At 30.4% G+C, this 14,927-nt stretch overlaps 1 protein-coding gene and 1 long non-coding RNA gene across 2 annotated transcripts; one reads left to right on the top strand and one right to left on the bottom strand.

The window, feature by feature from the left end:
- Positions 1–8,403: 8,403 nt before the first annotated feature.
- On the top strand, positions 8,404–14,403 carry LOC114182063 (E3 ubiquitin-protein ligase XBAT33-like). Its single transcript, XM_028068812.2, has 10 exons — positions 8,404–9,014; positions 9,166–9,225; positions 9,618–9,689; positions 9,955–10,136; positions 10,426–10,586; positions 10,666–10,724; positions 10,805–10,851; positions 10,945–11,088; positions 13,067–13,161; positions 13,402–14,403. The coding sequence occupies exons 1-10, from the start codon at positions 8,838–8,840 to the stop codon at positions 13,941–13,943; spliced, it is 1,539 nt and encodes a 512-aa protein (XP_027924613.2). The 5' UTR covers positions 8,404–8,837; the 3' UTR covers positions 13,944–14,403.
- Positions 10,979–13,091, bottom strand: LOC146887284 (uncharacterized). Its single transcript, XR_014994647.1, has 4 exons — positions 12,951–13,091; positions 12,431–12,504; positions 12,170–12,222; positions 10,979–11,116 (listed from the first exon to the last, which is right to left on the bottom strand). It is a non-coding gene; the product is annotated as an uncharacterized LOC146887284 (long non-coding RNA).
- Positions 14,404–14,927: the final 524 nt, after the last annotated feature.

Raw genomic sequence — 14,927 nt, 5'->3', positions numbered from 1 at the left:
ATATTCTAAAAAATGGTTTGAATTTTATCGATTAAAGCGACTATTCATATAAATAAGCCATGTTGTTTCGATTAATTATTGAACCACGAGTCATGAATGAAAATGGAATCATCCATAAACAACGCGTCTTTTTGAAAGTTGTTGCTTTGAAGGATAAAAAGATTATAAAAAGAATCTCAAAAGGGTTAGTGATAAGAACACTGATTCTTATCTTCATACACTATATACATATAATTAATCACCGTTTCATCTTTAGATCTCATACGTGTTCTCAATTTTATATAGCCTTTGTCTTCATCTAAAGCTTATATTATGTAGTTAAAAGTTGGCATACTCAAGTTGTTATATCTATAGTTTTTTCCCATTAAATCAAGAAAAAAAATGAGACAATTGGTCATTAGTCTTTATGATTACAAAAATATTAAGAAATAAACTTTAAACTTAATTTAATTTTATAAAATTAATTTTTAAGATGAAATTTGTATTTATATATATATATATATATATATATATATATATATATATATATATATATATATATATATATATATATATAAGTGCGACATTGAAAGTTTTAGAATTTAAAGGGAGTTTATCAAAAAATTTGTAAAACATTTTCAAGCTATTCCAAAATGATGAAGGATCTTCTTCAAAGAAATAATTACCAAGTTCTTAGCCTCGACAGCCTCCTCAAATGACATGTTTCAAAATGAGATGACTTCTTTGAATCAATTTAGAAGAAGACTAAAATCCAACAACCTATATTATAGCCATAGTTTCAGTCATGATACTAGTAGGAATGACAAAAATACATGTGTTTGTGGGTATTCGTGAATAAAATCTAGAGTATTTATTACATGCAAATAATGAATATTTAATACTCGTTTATAAATGGATTGAGTGCGAGTGATATACTATTCATACTCATAGGTATTTGTTACCCAAAAAAAATAAAATTGAAATTAAGTTATATGTTATTAAGTTAAATTTAATTAAAATTAAAATTTAATTTATATTTTATTAGATTAAATTAAATTTATAATTAATTTAATTTAAATTTTATTTCATATATATATATATATATATATATATATTTGTAATTTTAATTAAATTTTATTTTAAAAGTTTATAAAATATTTTTTTTAAAATATTTACATGTATCTACGGATACCCACAAATGTAAGAAAATCCACAAATATTTTTAAAGAGAATACTTATGATTTGTAAACTTTTTTTTTTCTATTTTTTCAAAGCTTCCAACCGCAAAATAATATATATATATATATATATATATATATATATATATATTATATTTTGTAAATTCACTTTATTTTTCATCGATGTGATATTTTTAATAAAAAGTATATTTATTTTTACATTAACTTTCCAGCCTAAGATTTCAAGAACCAATTTCATTTTCTTGTTGTGGTAGAAATGCTCTTTTCTGGTTAATCCAACTAATAAGTTTTGATGTTTTTCTCATCCAACAAAGTAAACAAAGTATGTAAGTAAAAAAAATTGTTTATTCAATACACAATTTGGCCACTTGTTATATAAATAATGTATGTTTTGGAATTCACAATCGCCCTTAACTTCGGCGAATAGCTCAATCAAATGTCAGCATTATTAAAATTTAATTAGGGTTTGGTATAGAAGTCACTATAGAAGACAAACACTATCTAACACAAAAAATCTTAACTTGCATGCTTGCTATATAGGCATGAGTCAAGATTCCAAGTTGCTTTTAATTTAAAAAACGGGTCTCTAATAAATAAATATCTTTTCTTTTTCTTTTTATTTAATCACGATCACAACATTTCAACTTTATACTATACATATGACTCAAATTTCACTATCATTACACTTACCCCAGGAAATAATGACAAAATGTCTTCATCTTTATGTTAACATATATTAATTTTCTTGACATTTTTATAAAAAATAAAGGGTTAAATATGTTTGGTTCCTTAACTTTCAGTAAATTTTGAAATTAGTCTATTTCGAAACTTTGAACCAATTTAGTCATTCATATTTCGAAATATGCGGATTTAGTCCTTTTAATCAAATGTTGTTAGGTTTATTTGATGTTTCTTATACATTTCAGGATTGTATTTGAGTTGTTTATATTGTTTGACATATTGTTGCTTTAATGTTAAGTCAAATACTATTGTGAAACGCGCTTGAAATGTCAAAATAAATTTAACAAAATTTGATTAAAAGAATTAAATTCACGTATTTTGAAAGATAAATGACTAAATTGGTCCAAAATTTTGAAATAGACTAATTTCAAAATTTACTGAAAATGAAGGGACCAAAAATGTATTCAACCCAAAAATAAATAAGAAGGATATATATATATATATATATATATATATATATATATATATATATATTTATTTATATCCATATTTATTACATTAAAATTATAGGTGTTTATGTGTAAGAAATTTAACAAAGTTGTAAATAAATTAGTCGAAAAGAGGTTAATGTTTTTGAGAGTTTGGTGTGTATAACATTATGACTTCGTTAGATAATGTCACATAATATTTTATATTATTAACATAATAAAAAAAATTTAACTTGAATTTGTATACTTTGTCTAGTAAGTTAATATATTTATTTTGTCATGGTTTACTATAAAATATATTGTCAAAGCTTTTGACTTTTACATTTCTACTTTAAAATTTGATGACTTAAGTATATACATGTGTGTTTAATGTTTGAATTGAATGTGTATATGTTTATACCATATCTATTTTGTTTTCCAGATCCCACCCACCATTAATTAGTTTGGACTAAATGGATTAATCAATGTTATAATTAAGAAAACCCAATTAAAATATTGGGTAAAAATTGACTATTAAGTTGGACTAAACTCATTCAATGAACAACATTTGACTTATTTAGCATCACATGACACATTCCAGTTTTAGTTGGCATAGCATATCAAAAGAAATTTTAAGATACTTCAATAGAAATAATATTACAGAGTTATAGTCAACAATGGTCATTTATATCATTGAAAATATATGATAAATATAGTTGTTTCTAATTTTCTCAAATAAATATATCACTATCACATTTATAATTGTAAGTAAGTTTCATATATTTACATGAAAAATTATTCATAAAAAATATTATTGTTCTAAATAAAGATTTGTAAATTTAATATCTATCCATTATGAGGAAAGATATATTTAACACAGGGCAAAAGCCAACTTTGAATGTTATTATTAATGTCGAATTTATCTTGTATTGGTTAGTCCTAATTTTTGATGATTGACTTGGTTTAGTCGATGTTAATTTATTACTAATTTTCAAATTAATTATTTAATTCAAGCATTTTAATATTAATCAAGTCTAACACTCAATATATTTTTATTTTAAAATTTATTTGATCAATGTTAACTTAAATAAATATAAATATTAAAAATAAATAATTTAGTGCATGGTAATATGATTCTAATTTATTTATTTTAATTAGTATATGTTAAGTTGCACTAATTTATTTACTCCTTTGAGTATTTTTAAATGAACCTAAATTAATTAAGTCGATGGTAACATGATATTAACACAAACGTTTATTATTTAAAAAATTAAAATATTTTTAATTTATTTTAAAAGAATCAATATTTTGTATCTGTGTTTAAATTAACTAAACCTACTCTAATAATATAGCAATTTAACTAATGTTAATATTTACAAACTAAATTTGTATATTTTTTAGTAAACTTTATCCAAAAATTAGTTATCAATATAATCACTAAATAAAAATTGGTTTTAGCAGGAGTTTTATTTGTTGTTTTTGAAAATTTTAACCCCTGCTAAATACGTTACACGCGATTTGACTTTTTTAAGTAAAACTAGTGTTATTAACAAATTATCGTCAATTTTGAGTAACTTTTGGTAAAACAAGATTTCCCTGCAATTTCACAATTCCTCTAAATTACCAAGGATTTTATAATCCTCATAAATTACCAGGGGGTTCAAAACCCATAAACTACTAGGAGGTTCCAAATTCCCGCTATTTTCTAGGGATTTCAAACCTTTACTATGTAAGTCATCATTTTTAGTGTTTTTCTTGGGGTTTCGAAACCCCATTAATTTCATCCGTAGTTTTTTTAATGCACGTAAATTGATTTTTTTAATGCACACAAATACATGATATAGTGAATACAAACTTACAGTTAATTCTTGTTTGAATTTATTTATACTTATTTGTTTTCTGTCTTTTATGCAGTGTTCGTTTGAGAGTGTTGTACTGTTTAAGTAAATTTGGGAGAGCGGATTTTGGTAGGTGAGTGTGTTCGGTTTAGATGAATTGAAGGGATAAACAAGAGGCGATTTGGGGGATGGATGGATTATTCCATCCTCTCAAAAGTGCGAGGATACGCAAGTATACTGCATCTATTTACGAAACTACCCTTTAGTTTTGTTGAGTGCATGGAGGGGGAAGAAGATGAGGTGGTTTGGGGTGTGGTGGTCGAGGAATGCCATGAAGGGGTGGCCGTGCGTTGAGGTGGTGCCTAATGTGTGGTTGGACGATGTGTTTGGGTGGTTCTATGCACCGGTGCTGCGGTGTTGTGGTGTTATGAGAGGAGGATGGCACCAGTTACGTAATCGGTGTCTTGGTTTATAAAGGAATGACACCGGTTACGACATCGATGTCGATGGTTTTTATTTTTTTATTTTTTACATTCTGTTTCGTTTTTTTCAGGTGGAGGAGTTGGTTGAAGTCGTCGGAGCTGTGTCTGCACCACTGGTAAAGCTGGAGGGCCGAAGCTGGTGGTTTGTTCGCCGAGTCAAAAAGTTTTATTTATTTTTTATGAGTAAAAATAACTAATTTAAAAATTATTTTAAGAACATCAATTCAAAAATTCATCTCGTTGTACATAAGGGTATTATGGTAACTTAATAAATATATCTATTTTAACAATTAATTTTATCTATCACATCAATCAAATCTTTCACTAATTTTCATAAAAATTATCTCCAAATCCACTCACTTTACCCTCTAAATCCACTAAAAAAAACACAAAAATTCATTCACCCAAATCTACACAAATTCATTTTCACACTCTCCCCTACATCCGTCATTACAAAGGAACACACCCTTAGGCTTTGTTCACTTGGATAAATGGATTTGTGGGAGGGGGAGAAGATGGGTTTGAGTAAATTTGAGAGTGAATTGTGTTTTTTTTTAAGGGATTTAGAGGTGATAGTGGGTGAATTTTGAAGTAAGATTTGTGAGAGTTTGTGAGTGATTTGATTGATATGATAGATTAAAAAATATTTTAATAGATGTAATAGGTAAATTACCATATTGTCCTTTATTAATAAGTAGTATAAATTGATATTTGTATGACTTATAACTACTTTGTTATTTCTTTACTACTAAAATTGAAAAATAAATTTAGAAAAATAATAAAATAATACATTGTTTTGATAGTGTATTGTAATAAATGGGATTGGTTCCAAGTAACATGGGATTGAATCCCTTCTTCCAACTTCACACATGGATCGGTTCCAACTAATATGGGATCGGATCCCTTCTAATATGGGATCGGATCCCTTCTAATATGGCCATAGTTGGATTGGTTCCAAAAATGAATGGATCGGATCCCTCATAGTGGATTGGTTCCGCACTTGAGTGGATCGATCCAACTTTCTTTATTTTCTCCTCCATACACAGCTCATCAACAACCACACTTCATGCATGGATTCCAACTCCATTGTTGATAACCAGGATCTTCTTAATTGTTGTGTTCGTTTATAAAGCATGATATAAGGTAAAATAGTCTTTGCTCGATTAATTGTCTTAAATCTGCTCTCATTAGGCGAGATCGAAAAAATGATGAATCTCACAAATTATTGCTTTCACTCACTCGTAATTCAGTGCAAACAAACGTAATAAACACCTTCTAATCCATCTTCTCCCTTTCCTTCAAACAGCAAATCACATCAATATATCTTGGTGAAAGCTTCTTTCCAAATCATGTTTCAAAAGGTATAATTTTTCTTCAGAGTTGGAGATATAGATTTGTTTTTAGTGTGAGAAAGTGCTGAAAAATAACCTTTGTAACCTAGTTAGGATTTTTATAAAACCTCCGAATTTTACAAGAGATTTGAAAATCCTCTACTATCTGTATCCATTATTGGAGGTTATTATAACTTCTGATAATAAACTCTGCTAAAATTAATATTTTTTGTATTGAATAAGGTGATTTCATAATTTTGTACTCAAACACCTATTTTTCATCTACTAGAAAAAGACAGAGAAGGGAGATTCAATTGGAATCAACTTCACCGATTTTTCCTTTGGTTGCTTTGCCTGAATTCCAAGCTAAGAATTTGTTTGTTCATAATAAAAAAGACACAGATAATAATGATGTGAACATAATTGAGTATGAGTGAGGTTAGGTTTAAATCCTTGAACATATATAAACTTGTTTTGGCTAAGATCGAAATGAGTGCAATGTTTTGTTTTTTGAAGTTGAAGTATGAATTAAGAGTACGTATTCTTTATTTATATGTGATGCTAAGATCTTAGTTAATTTTTTTTTAATGTTCTTAAGAATATTTTAAACTTAATTGTTAATTGGCAAAAAATATTATATTCTATTTATAACAAAGTTGTTAGATAATGTAGTTTAGAAATATGTATGTAAATATTGTTTGATGCTTACGTAATATAAAAATAATTTGATGAAAGCAACAGTGATGCCGGAAACCACACATTAGTAGTAGTTGGTTGATGATTAATTCGTTTGACTTTTTTTTAGAAAAATGGGATTAATTATTTAATTTAACTTCTTTTATTGATGATGGCTTTTGAACAAATTATATAACAAAAAATAACTTTTGACTTTATATTTCGAATTTGGATTACAAAAAATGAATTAAAAAGAAAAGGTCTCTTCTCCTATAATATCTTTAATTTATAGGTTTTACAAAATATTGCACTATTTACTTTTACTTATATTTTTAAAAAATATTAATTCAATTTAAATTATTAGAAAATTATATACTAAGATAATAATATTGATAATTAATTTTCAAATTAATAAATATTATTATTATGAAAATACAATCATTAATCTACAATAACATAAAACTGAAATTTAAACATAACATAATAATTTAATGTTATTAGTTATCAATATAATATTTGCTGAAGTTAAAAAAATGAGAGATCTTTATCTAATTTTGAATTGTTATTAGTTTATTATTTTTTTATGATTTTTTTAAAGTGGTGTATTATAATCTTTATTATTGTGTACAAAGAATATATTTAATTAAAATTTAGATAAATGAAATAAAAAAGTATTTTGAAATATTTTTTAATTTCAATATTTATTTCTTTTATAATTTATTAAAAATAAATTTTAACTTTATCAACTTTATTTCGTTAATGTTTGCAAAATTAATAGATTTTAGTTATAATGTATATACGATTTTCATTATAAGAAAATCTCTAGTTATTGAAGGTTCAAATTAGTTGGTAATGACAAGAATTGAAAGGTAATTTGAGTTTAATGACGAGTAAAAATTAATTGATAAAATGGTTGTCGACAAATTTTTTCAATATATAATAAATACATCGAAAATTACCAACGATAGAAAATCTATGCGTAAATTGTCGTCGATAAGTATTGACATATTTTGGCGTCGATAAAGTTTGTGATTATGTTTTCTTCTTCTTCCTCCTCTTTTTTAGCTTTTTTTTTTCTTCTTCCTCCTTTAATCATTGTCCTCGTGCTCCTCGACTGCCATTGATGTTGCCACGTTGGCCGCTGCCTCCTCTTCCTCCTCCTTCACTTCCTGCTCCAACTGTAATTACAATCACTACACTTCAACAAACCTTCACCAGATGTTGTGCCTTTGCTGTCACTGCATTTTCATCACCGTTGTACCTCTGTAACTGCCTCTACTACTCCACCACCGTCATTGCCATTGATTTTGTGTCTATAATGTTCATTGTATATTTTCACTATTTCCAGATCATCATATAATAGGAAACCTATGAGTGGTCATCATTGAAAATAAATTAAGAGACTAAAAGAACTAAAATTATTTTAGATGTTATTGACAATATATTATAAATAAAATACAAATAAATATTTTTTTAAGGACTTAAATCAAAATTATACACTTCTATCAAACATTCAATTTGAAGAAAAAGATTTGACATAATAAAATAAACAAATCGTATATTGAAAACTGAACATATTTAAATACAAAACTTTTATGGAATATAATATACAAAATTCACTGCCACCAAGAAAAAGAAAAAACTATAATCCTATGAATCCCAACAACGATTTTAACCGATGTATCGAACAAACAGGGACAAACAAAAAGTCAAAGCAACAAGAACCCACGTAGAAGGAAAGAACATAATAACACAAATAAGAGAGAGAGAGAGAGAGAGAGAGAGAAAGAGCCTTCATTTTCTGTCACACTCCTTTCCCTTTTGTTTCGCTCCACACAACACCACACCACCATTAACACCGACTTCAAGCACATTCCTAGCTACCACCTTCAACCTTTGCTTTTTCCTTTCTTTTTCTTTTACCCTTCTCTGTTTCATACAGTTATTAGATAAACAGAGAGAGAGAAAGAGAGAAAAAGTTTGCCACGTCACCACACAGCTTCTCCACCCAATCCAAAGGCAAAGTTTCCAATTTTCCTTCACAACATTAATACACACATACATTCAAATCCCATTGCGTTTAGATTCTGCTGCCTTTGGTTGGATTTTGTTTCTTTTTTTGCCCGGAGCTTCCTTTGTGAAGATTTGATCTCACAGAGAGAGAGAGAGAGGGAGAGAGAGAGAGATGGGGAATTCATTTGGGTGCTCGGCGTCCGGCGAGAGGTTGGTGTCGGCGGCGAGGGACGGCGATTTGGTTGAGGCGAAGATGCTTCTGGAATGCAACCCTGGTCTTGCAAAGTACTCCACTTTTGGGGGTCTCAATTCGCCTCTTCATTTTGCAGCTTCTAAAGGCCATAACGAGGTTTCAATTTAAATTTTTCAACCACCCCTTTTCGTTTTTCTCATTTTAATCTTTCGAAGTTTCTGTCTTTACTGTTTTCGTCGACCCCCTTTTTGATTTTCTAAGCTTCTGTGTCTTCGCCTTTTGATTTTGTAATCTGGGTTTCTGTTAGATTGTGGCATTGTTGCTTGAAAATGGAGCTGATGTGAATTCAAGAAATTATTGTGGGCAGGTACGGTTTCCGTTTTGGTGTTTTATTTTTAAATGTGTGCTTAACATGAAAGGTTGATTTTGGGCTTGGATATAAGTTTTGTGGGTGCTGGTTTTGATTTGATGAATTTACTCTGTTTGATTGCAATGGTGCTATGAATTTAGGTTAACTTGGGTGTTGGAAGGTTATGTTGTGTTTGAAATTGAAATAAGGTTTTGTTCCATGCGTTTGGTGATTATTCACAGATCAGTGATCTGGTGCCCTATTCAATAGCTGTTAGAATGATAATGTCTAAAATTTCACAATTTTATTTGGATGTCTGTTGCTTTTCTTTTTGATGCATGTGTATTGTGTACTGATTCACATATGGTTCACTAAATGAGATTTGGTTTGCTTTTCTCCTTGATTTGCAGACGGCATTGATGCAAGCTTGTAGATATGGTCATTGGGAAGTTGTACAAACTCTTCTGCTCTTCAGATGTAATGTGAGTATGAGTACTTCACTTATTTACTGTGTTCATGTGGGTGAAATTCAATCTCTTCACTGTTCTTTTTTCTCTCCCTCTTTCTGTCTTTTAGTTATATTTGAACTGTTGTATCATATGGAGGCCATAGACATAGGGTTGATTGTTGAGAGTTGAAACTATGTGTTAGATGGGAAGGGAATTATTGGTCTTCAAGTGTATTTTCCTGTTTACATTCTTAAAGTTTCTTTTCAAGAAGAACCAGACTTAGCCAATTTGATTACAGGTTATGAAAGCAGATTATCTCAGTGGGAGGACAGCTCTACACTTTGCAGCCATCAATGGACATGCAAGATGCATCAGACTTGTTGTTGCAGATTTTGTTCCAAGTGCTCCTTTTGAATCTTTACATGCTCGCATGGATGTGGAAGGTGATGGATCAAATGTGAAAAACACACATGAACAAAGGTGTGCCTTTCCTTTTCATTATCTTAATTTTAGAACAGTATTTTACCGGTGCGGTGAATTTCACTTGTGATATTTTCACCATTGGTGACATGTGATATTTTCAACCCATTGTTGTTTAATTGGTTTGGTTTTTTAATGGTTCAAAACCTAACCCAATTCAACCTCATGACACTCACTTTAGTTTTCTTATAGTTTTGTTGAAGTTAAGAATGTTTTAAGGCATGACTATCCTGTAAAGTTGCAATATTTGTATGTTATCTTGCTATTTATTTGCTTCGTTCCAGTGCAGTGTGCTGTCGAGGTTTGTAAATAAAACAGCTGATGCTGGTATCACTGCCCTTCATATGGCTGCATTAAATGGGTACTTTGATTGTGTACAACTGCTACTTGATCTTGATGCTAATGTGTCAGCTGCAACATTTCATTATGGAACTTCAATGGATTTAATTGGTAATTACTTTGGTTTAATTTTCTGACAAATGTATGGTAGTTTTCTTTCCTTGAAATTTACTGATGTGCATTGATACAGGGGCTGGAAGCACTCCATTGCATTATGCTGCTTGTGGAGGCAATTTAAAATGCTGCCAGGCAAGAATTTCTTCAACTTTGATTTGATTTTCTATTTGGTCTTTTCCTTTGAACATGTCATGATGCTTTTATTCTTTCAGATCCTCCTTGCAAGAGGTGCCAGTCGAATGGCTTTGAATTGCAATGGGTAGGTTACTTTAAATGGAAAATTCAGTGCAAAATTTTGCAAGCCTGTAACATAAATGATTTAATCATATGAATTAAAATTTTTGTTCTATAGATGGCTTCCACTTGATGTTGCTAGGATGTGGGGACGTCATTGGCTAGAACCATTGCTGGCACCCACTTCTCAAGCCACAATATCGACGTTTCCTTCTTCAAATTATTTGTCCTTGCCTCTCATGAGTGTGCTCAACATTGCCAGGTAATTTTGCAGTCAATATATCTGCAATCTAGATAATGAAAATGATAATAAGTTTTTTTCCTAACAAAGAAAAATTCATTCCATTGTGATGGACTCTGTACAATCCCAGATATGCTAAATGTGAGATACTGAGATTTCATACTTTTCACTGTTTGTCTACCTCTTAAATAAGTATACATTATTAGTTTTTATTTGTGCATGTGGAGTGTGATATTGAAAAATAATACTTCGGGGAAATGGCTTATGATCTTCAGATTTTTTTATTAAAGAGATCAAACAATAAATGACTTGGCTGATTGATGTTGTTGTCAGTCCAATGAAATAAAATATACTCCCTCTATACCTATTTATAAATTACAAATTAGAACTAAGGTTTGTCCCTTTTTATAAGATCCAATTCATAACTTTCCTTGTATTAGTATTTTTATACTAAGATACCTCTAGTTAAAAGAAAGAAGGTTGTACTAGTAAATGATTATTAAAGAGAGAGAAATATTAATGACAAGGGTTGTTTTGAGAAGCAATATAAATTTAGGAGCAATTTATTGCTACAAACTAAATTAGCAACATTCTTTAATCTTGATAAATTTGGTCATTGAGTCTTGTATAAATAGGAATGATAGATTATCTTTGATGAAATGTCTATCAATTTCAGTGTGTTTGGTCCTTTCATGTTGTACTGGATTATTGACTATGCTCATGACAGACTTGTTATCACAACACAATTGCATAAGAATGTCAACCTTTATTTTGGAGAATTCATGATTTACTTACTTAGTACTATCATTAAACTTAATTCATTGATTTTAGACAGGATGGAAAAAGATTAGCACAAATTTGAAACGACTTCAAATTTACTTTTCATAATGTATGTCTGTCATAGGGGTACGATTTTCAATAAAAATAACAAAGTATTTTGCTTCAGAAATAGATTCTAAAACAGGCTCCCAAACTTTAGAGTAAATTAAGTTTAGAGTAAACATCAGAGGCAAATGGGAAATTACTTTTTTTACCACTAATGGAATTGGTTTCACGATGATGTTATAACAATTGACAAATATCACATGTCTATTCTCGATACCTGATTAGTTTGAAATTTGTCTCATCTTCATCCTCAACGGGCAACGGGCATACCTGTATCCATGTTGGTAGCCGTTTAGATATATATTAAATAACGTTTTTTTACTAAAAATAAAAATCAAATTAAATGAAATGTTCGATATTATTAAGAATTTAATGCTAAAACAACACATTTTATTCTCTTCAATGCTAAATAATGAGAAAATTGTGATTGCATATATTTCAAAATTACTTTACTAAAATTTGAAAAATTGAGTATTACCCATACTCGGATCATTGTTTGGTCAATCTAGATATTCCCCGTCAACTTCGATTCGACACAAGTTTGGACAATATCTGCATGTACAAATTTGTTAGTCATCCCTGGTTGATAGTAATATTAGTTGGCCTCTATCAGAAAAAACACAGTTGCTATGTTCTCATGATATGATTGCTCACAGTACTTGCTAAATTGAATGTATTACTGCTTTTGGTGGTCTCCATTATAATGTACTTATGATATCATGTTTATCATATTGTATCAAATGATGCTCAATAGAGGCTAATCATGAATGTGACGAGCGAAACACATATTTACTTATGTTTGTCTCAGTAACTAACTCACACATCTTTGGTATTGAAGGGATTTATTGTATATAAAAAGGTGTAGGCTAAGACAAATGCTAACAACAATGGCTTTCCTTAAGATATTTATGCTATTGTATGATTCTTAAAGACAGCGAGATAATTACCAAAAGATGGAGTTATCAACCCTCGAAAGAGAAGGAGAAAGAGAAAATTACTTTTGTTTTTGCCAATGTTGTCCTTTTCCTGATATTCCAACTTAGAGTTAAATGCTGAAACATGTCTCTGTTGTTTATTCTCGATGCAAATGCAAGACTGATTTGAATGACTGCAGAGACTGTGGATTGCAATCAACTGCAACCTCCTCCTCCAGTGAAGTTGATGTTTGTGCTGTCTGCCTTGAGAGGTCATGTTCTGTGGCTGCTGAAGGTACTCCATTCAATCTATCTCTTTATTTTTGTCTTCTTTTCTACAAGAGGATATTTGATGAACTGCACAGGCACACTCAGAAAAGATGGATACAAAACTCACCATTTTTAAAACCTGAAAACACAGACAAATAACTTTCACCACTCAGAAACTTGAACAAATTTTCAAAACAGCTTCAAAATCAAATTTTAAAAGCTATCCAAATCAAACAAATCCTGATTTCAAGCGTTTTACATGCAGGATGTGGACATGAGCTTTGTGTAAGATGTGCACTTTATCTTTGCTCAACGAGCAATGTTTCTTCTGAAACGTGTGTTCCTCCTGGCTCTATCCCTTGCCCTCTTTGCAGACATGGAATTGTCTCCTTTGTGAAGTTACCAGGTTCCCAAGCAAAAGAAAACAAAATGCACGTGTCTCTCAGCCTCTGTACCCCATGCATGCTACACCCACGTGACCTAGATCACTCATCATCTCTTTCTCATACCCCTGAGATTCGAAGGAACCGCGTAGCTTCAGTTCCATCAGAGATGCTTTGCCCTGTCACTTGTACTCCATTTCCTTCTGTAGCTATTCCTCTCTGCACTTGCAATGATGGTCCTTGCCCTACATTTGAATCGCGCGAAGCAGCCGATGAACCGGTTCGTCGGTCACAAGCATCGTCGACGATGGATCAGGAGAAAATGGAAGGTCCAAGGCTTGATAAAACAACATGTTCAGGCATGTTTTGGGGTAGAAGAAGTTGCAGCAGGGAGCATCAATGCAATTCAGAAATAAATGCTTGAGACATGATAGGTTGGTGCATGGCCATTCTTATTTTGTGGATACTTCATACAATCTTAGATCAATAAAGGAGTCTATAGTTTATCTTCTTAACCAGCCTCATATGGTGAAAATCCAGTGTATGTATATGTCAGAATCCCACCACCTTTTTAGTGCCAAGATATGATATTCTTAGTAGAATTAGTATGAGCTGGTTGCTATTGCAGTTTAGTTGGATTTCATTTTTATCATAGGAAACTAAGTGTTCTTTCAAAGGAAGAGAAAGAAGAAAAATACCCTTCTGTTTTGGCATGTCTCAGATTTGTTTCTGTGTAGTATATTTTGTTGTAATTTATCTTCATAGGTTTACAAGAACAAGTTTGAGTAATGTAACAGCTTGTTGCTGGATTTGTAATTGATCTTGTTGTGAACTGGAGAATGTTTTTCCTATCAACACTAATGTTATGCAGAGTACTTGTTCAACAGATTTTGTCCCTGCATTGTTTTTGTTTCTGTTCATAGTTATTTGTCTATGTTATTATTAACATCACCATTAATGGCCCCACTAAGTAAGTGAGGAGGTGAATGATGCATATAGAAGAAACATAGTGGGATTGAAAGAGTATTTGAATTTGTCTAAGGTTGTTGGAAGTCACATCCAACTAATGAGATGTTGCCACGTTTGAAATCCGGATCCATAGAGAAGGCGACACGCAGGCTCTCTTTATAAGGGCAATTATTATTTTGTTTGCTGTGTTGGAAGCTTTTGTTTCTTTCTTCTTCCATAGTTTTGCATAGAATATGCATAATAACCATTCCTCACTTTTCAGAGAATGCGTGCGAACGTGGGTCGCCACCAAATAATTCAGCAATTATATTCATGCCTCCTTTCTAGATACATATGTTATTCATAATAATGCTATACTCATCAATAATTCAAATCATGATATGTTAATATAATTAAATGTGTGTTAAGTTTCATGCTAGATATTTCATGCAATATCATT

The sequence above is a fragment of the Vigna unguiculata genome, chromosome 4 (genome assembly GCF_037176805.1).
Source record: "Vigna unguiculata cultivar grain cowpea cultivar isolate G323 ecotype 2 chromosome 4, ASM3717680v1, whole genome shotgun sequence".
Lineage (NCBI taxonomy): Eukaryota > Viridiplantae > Streptophyta > Magnoliopsida > Fabales > Fabaceae > Vigna > Vigna unguiculata.
This window is presented reverse-complemented; position numbering and strand designations above follow the sequence as displayed.

Coding starts and splice junctions, on each gene's coding strand:
- LOC114182063 (XM_028068812.2), top strand. CDS start 8,838: ATGGGGAATTCATTTGGGTGCTCGGCGTCCGGCGAGAGGTTGGTGTCG. Junction 9,690..9,954: donor TTCTGCTCTTCAGATGTAAT/GTGAGTATGAGT, acceptor ATTTGATTACAG/GTTATGAAAGCAGATTATCT. Junction 10,587..10,665: donor AACTTCAATGGATTTAATTG/GTAATTACTTTG, acceptor GCATTGATACAG/GGGCTGGAAGCACTCCATTG.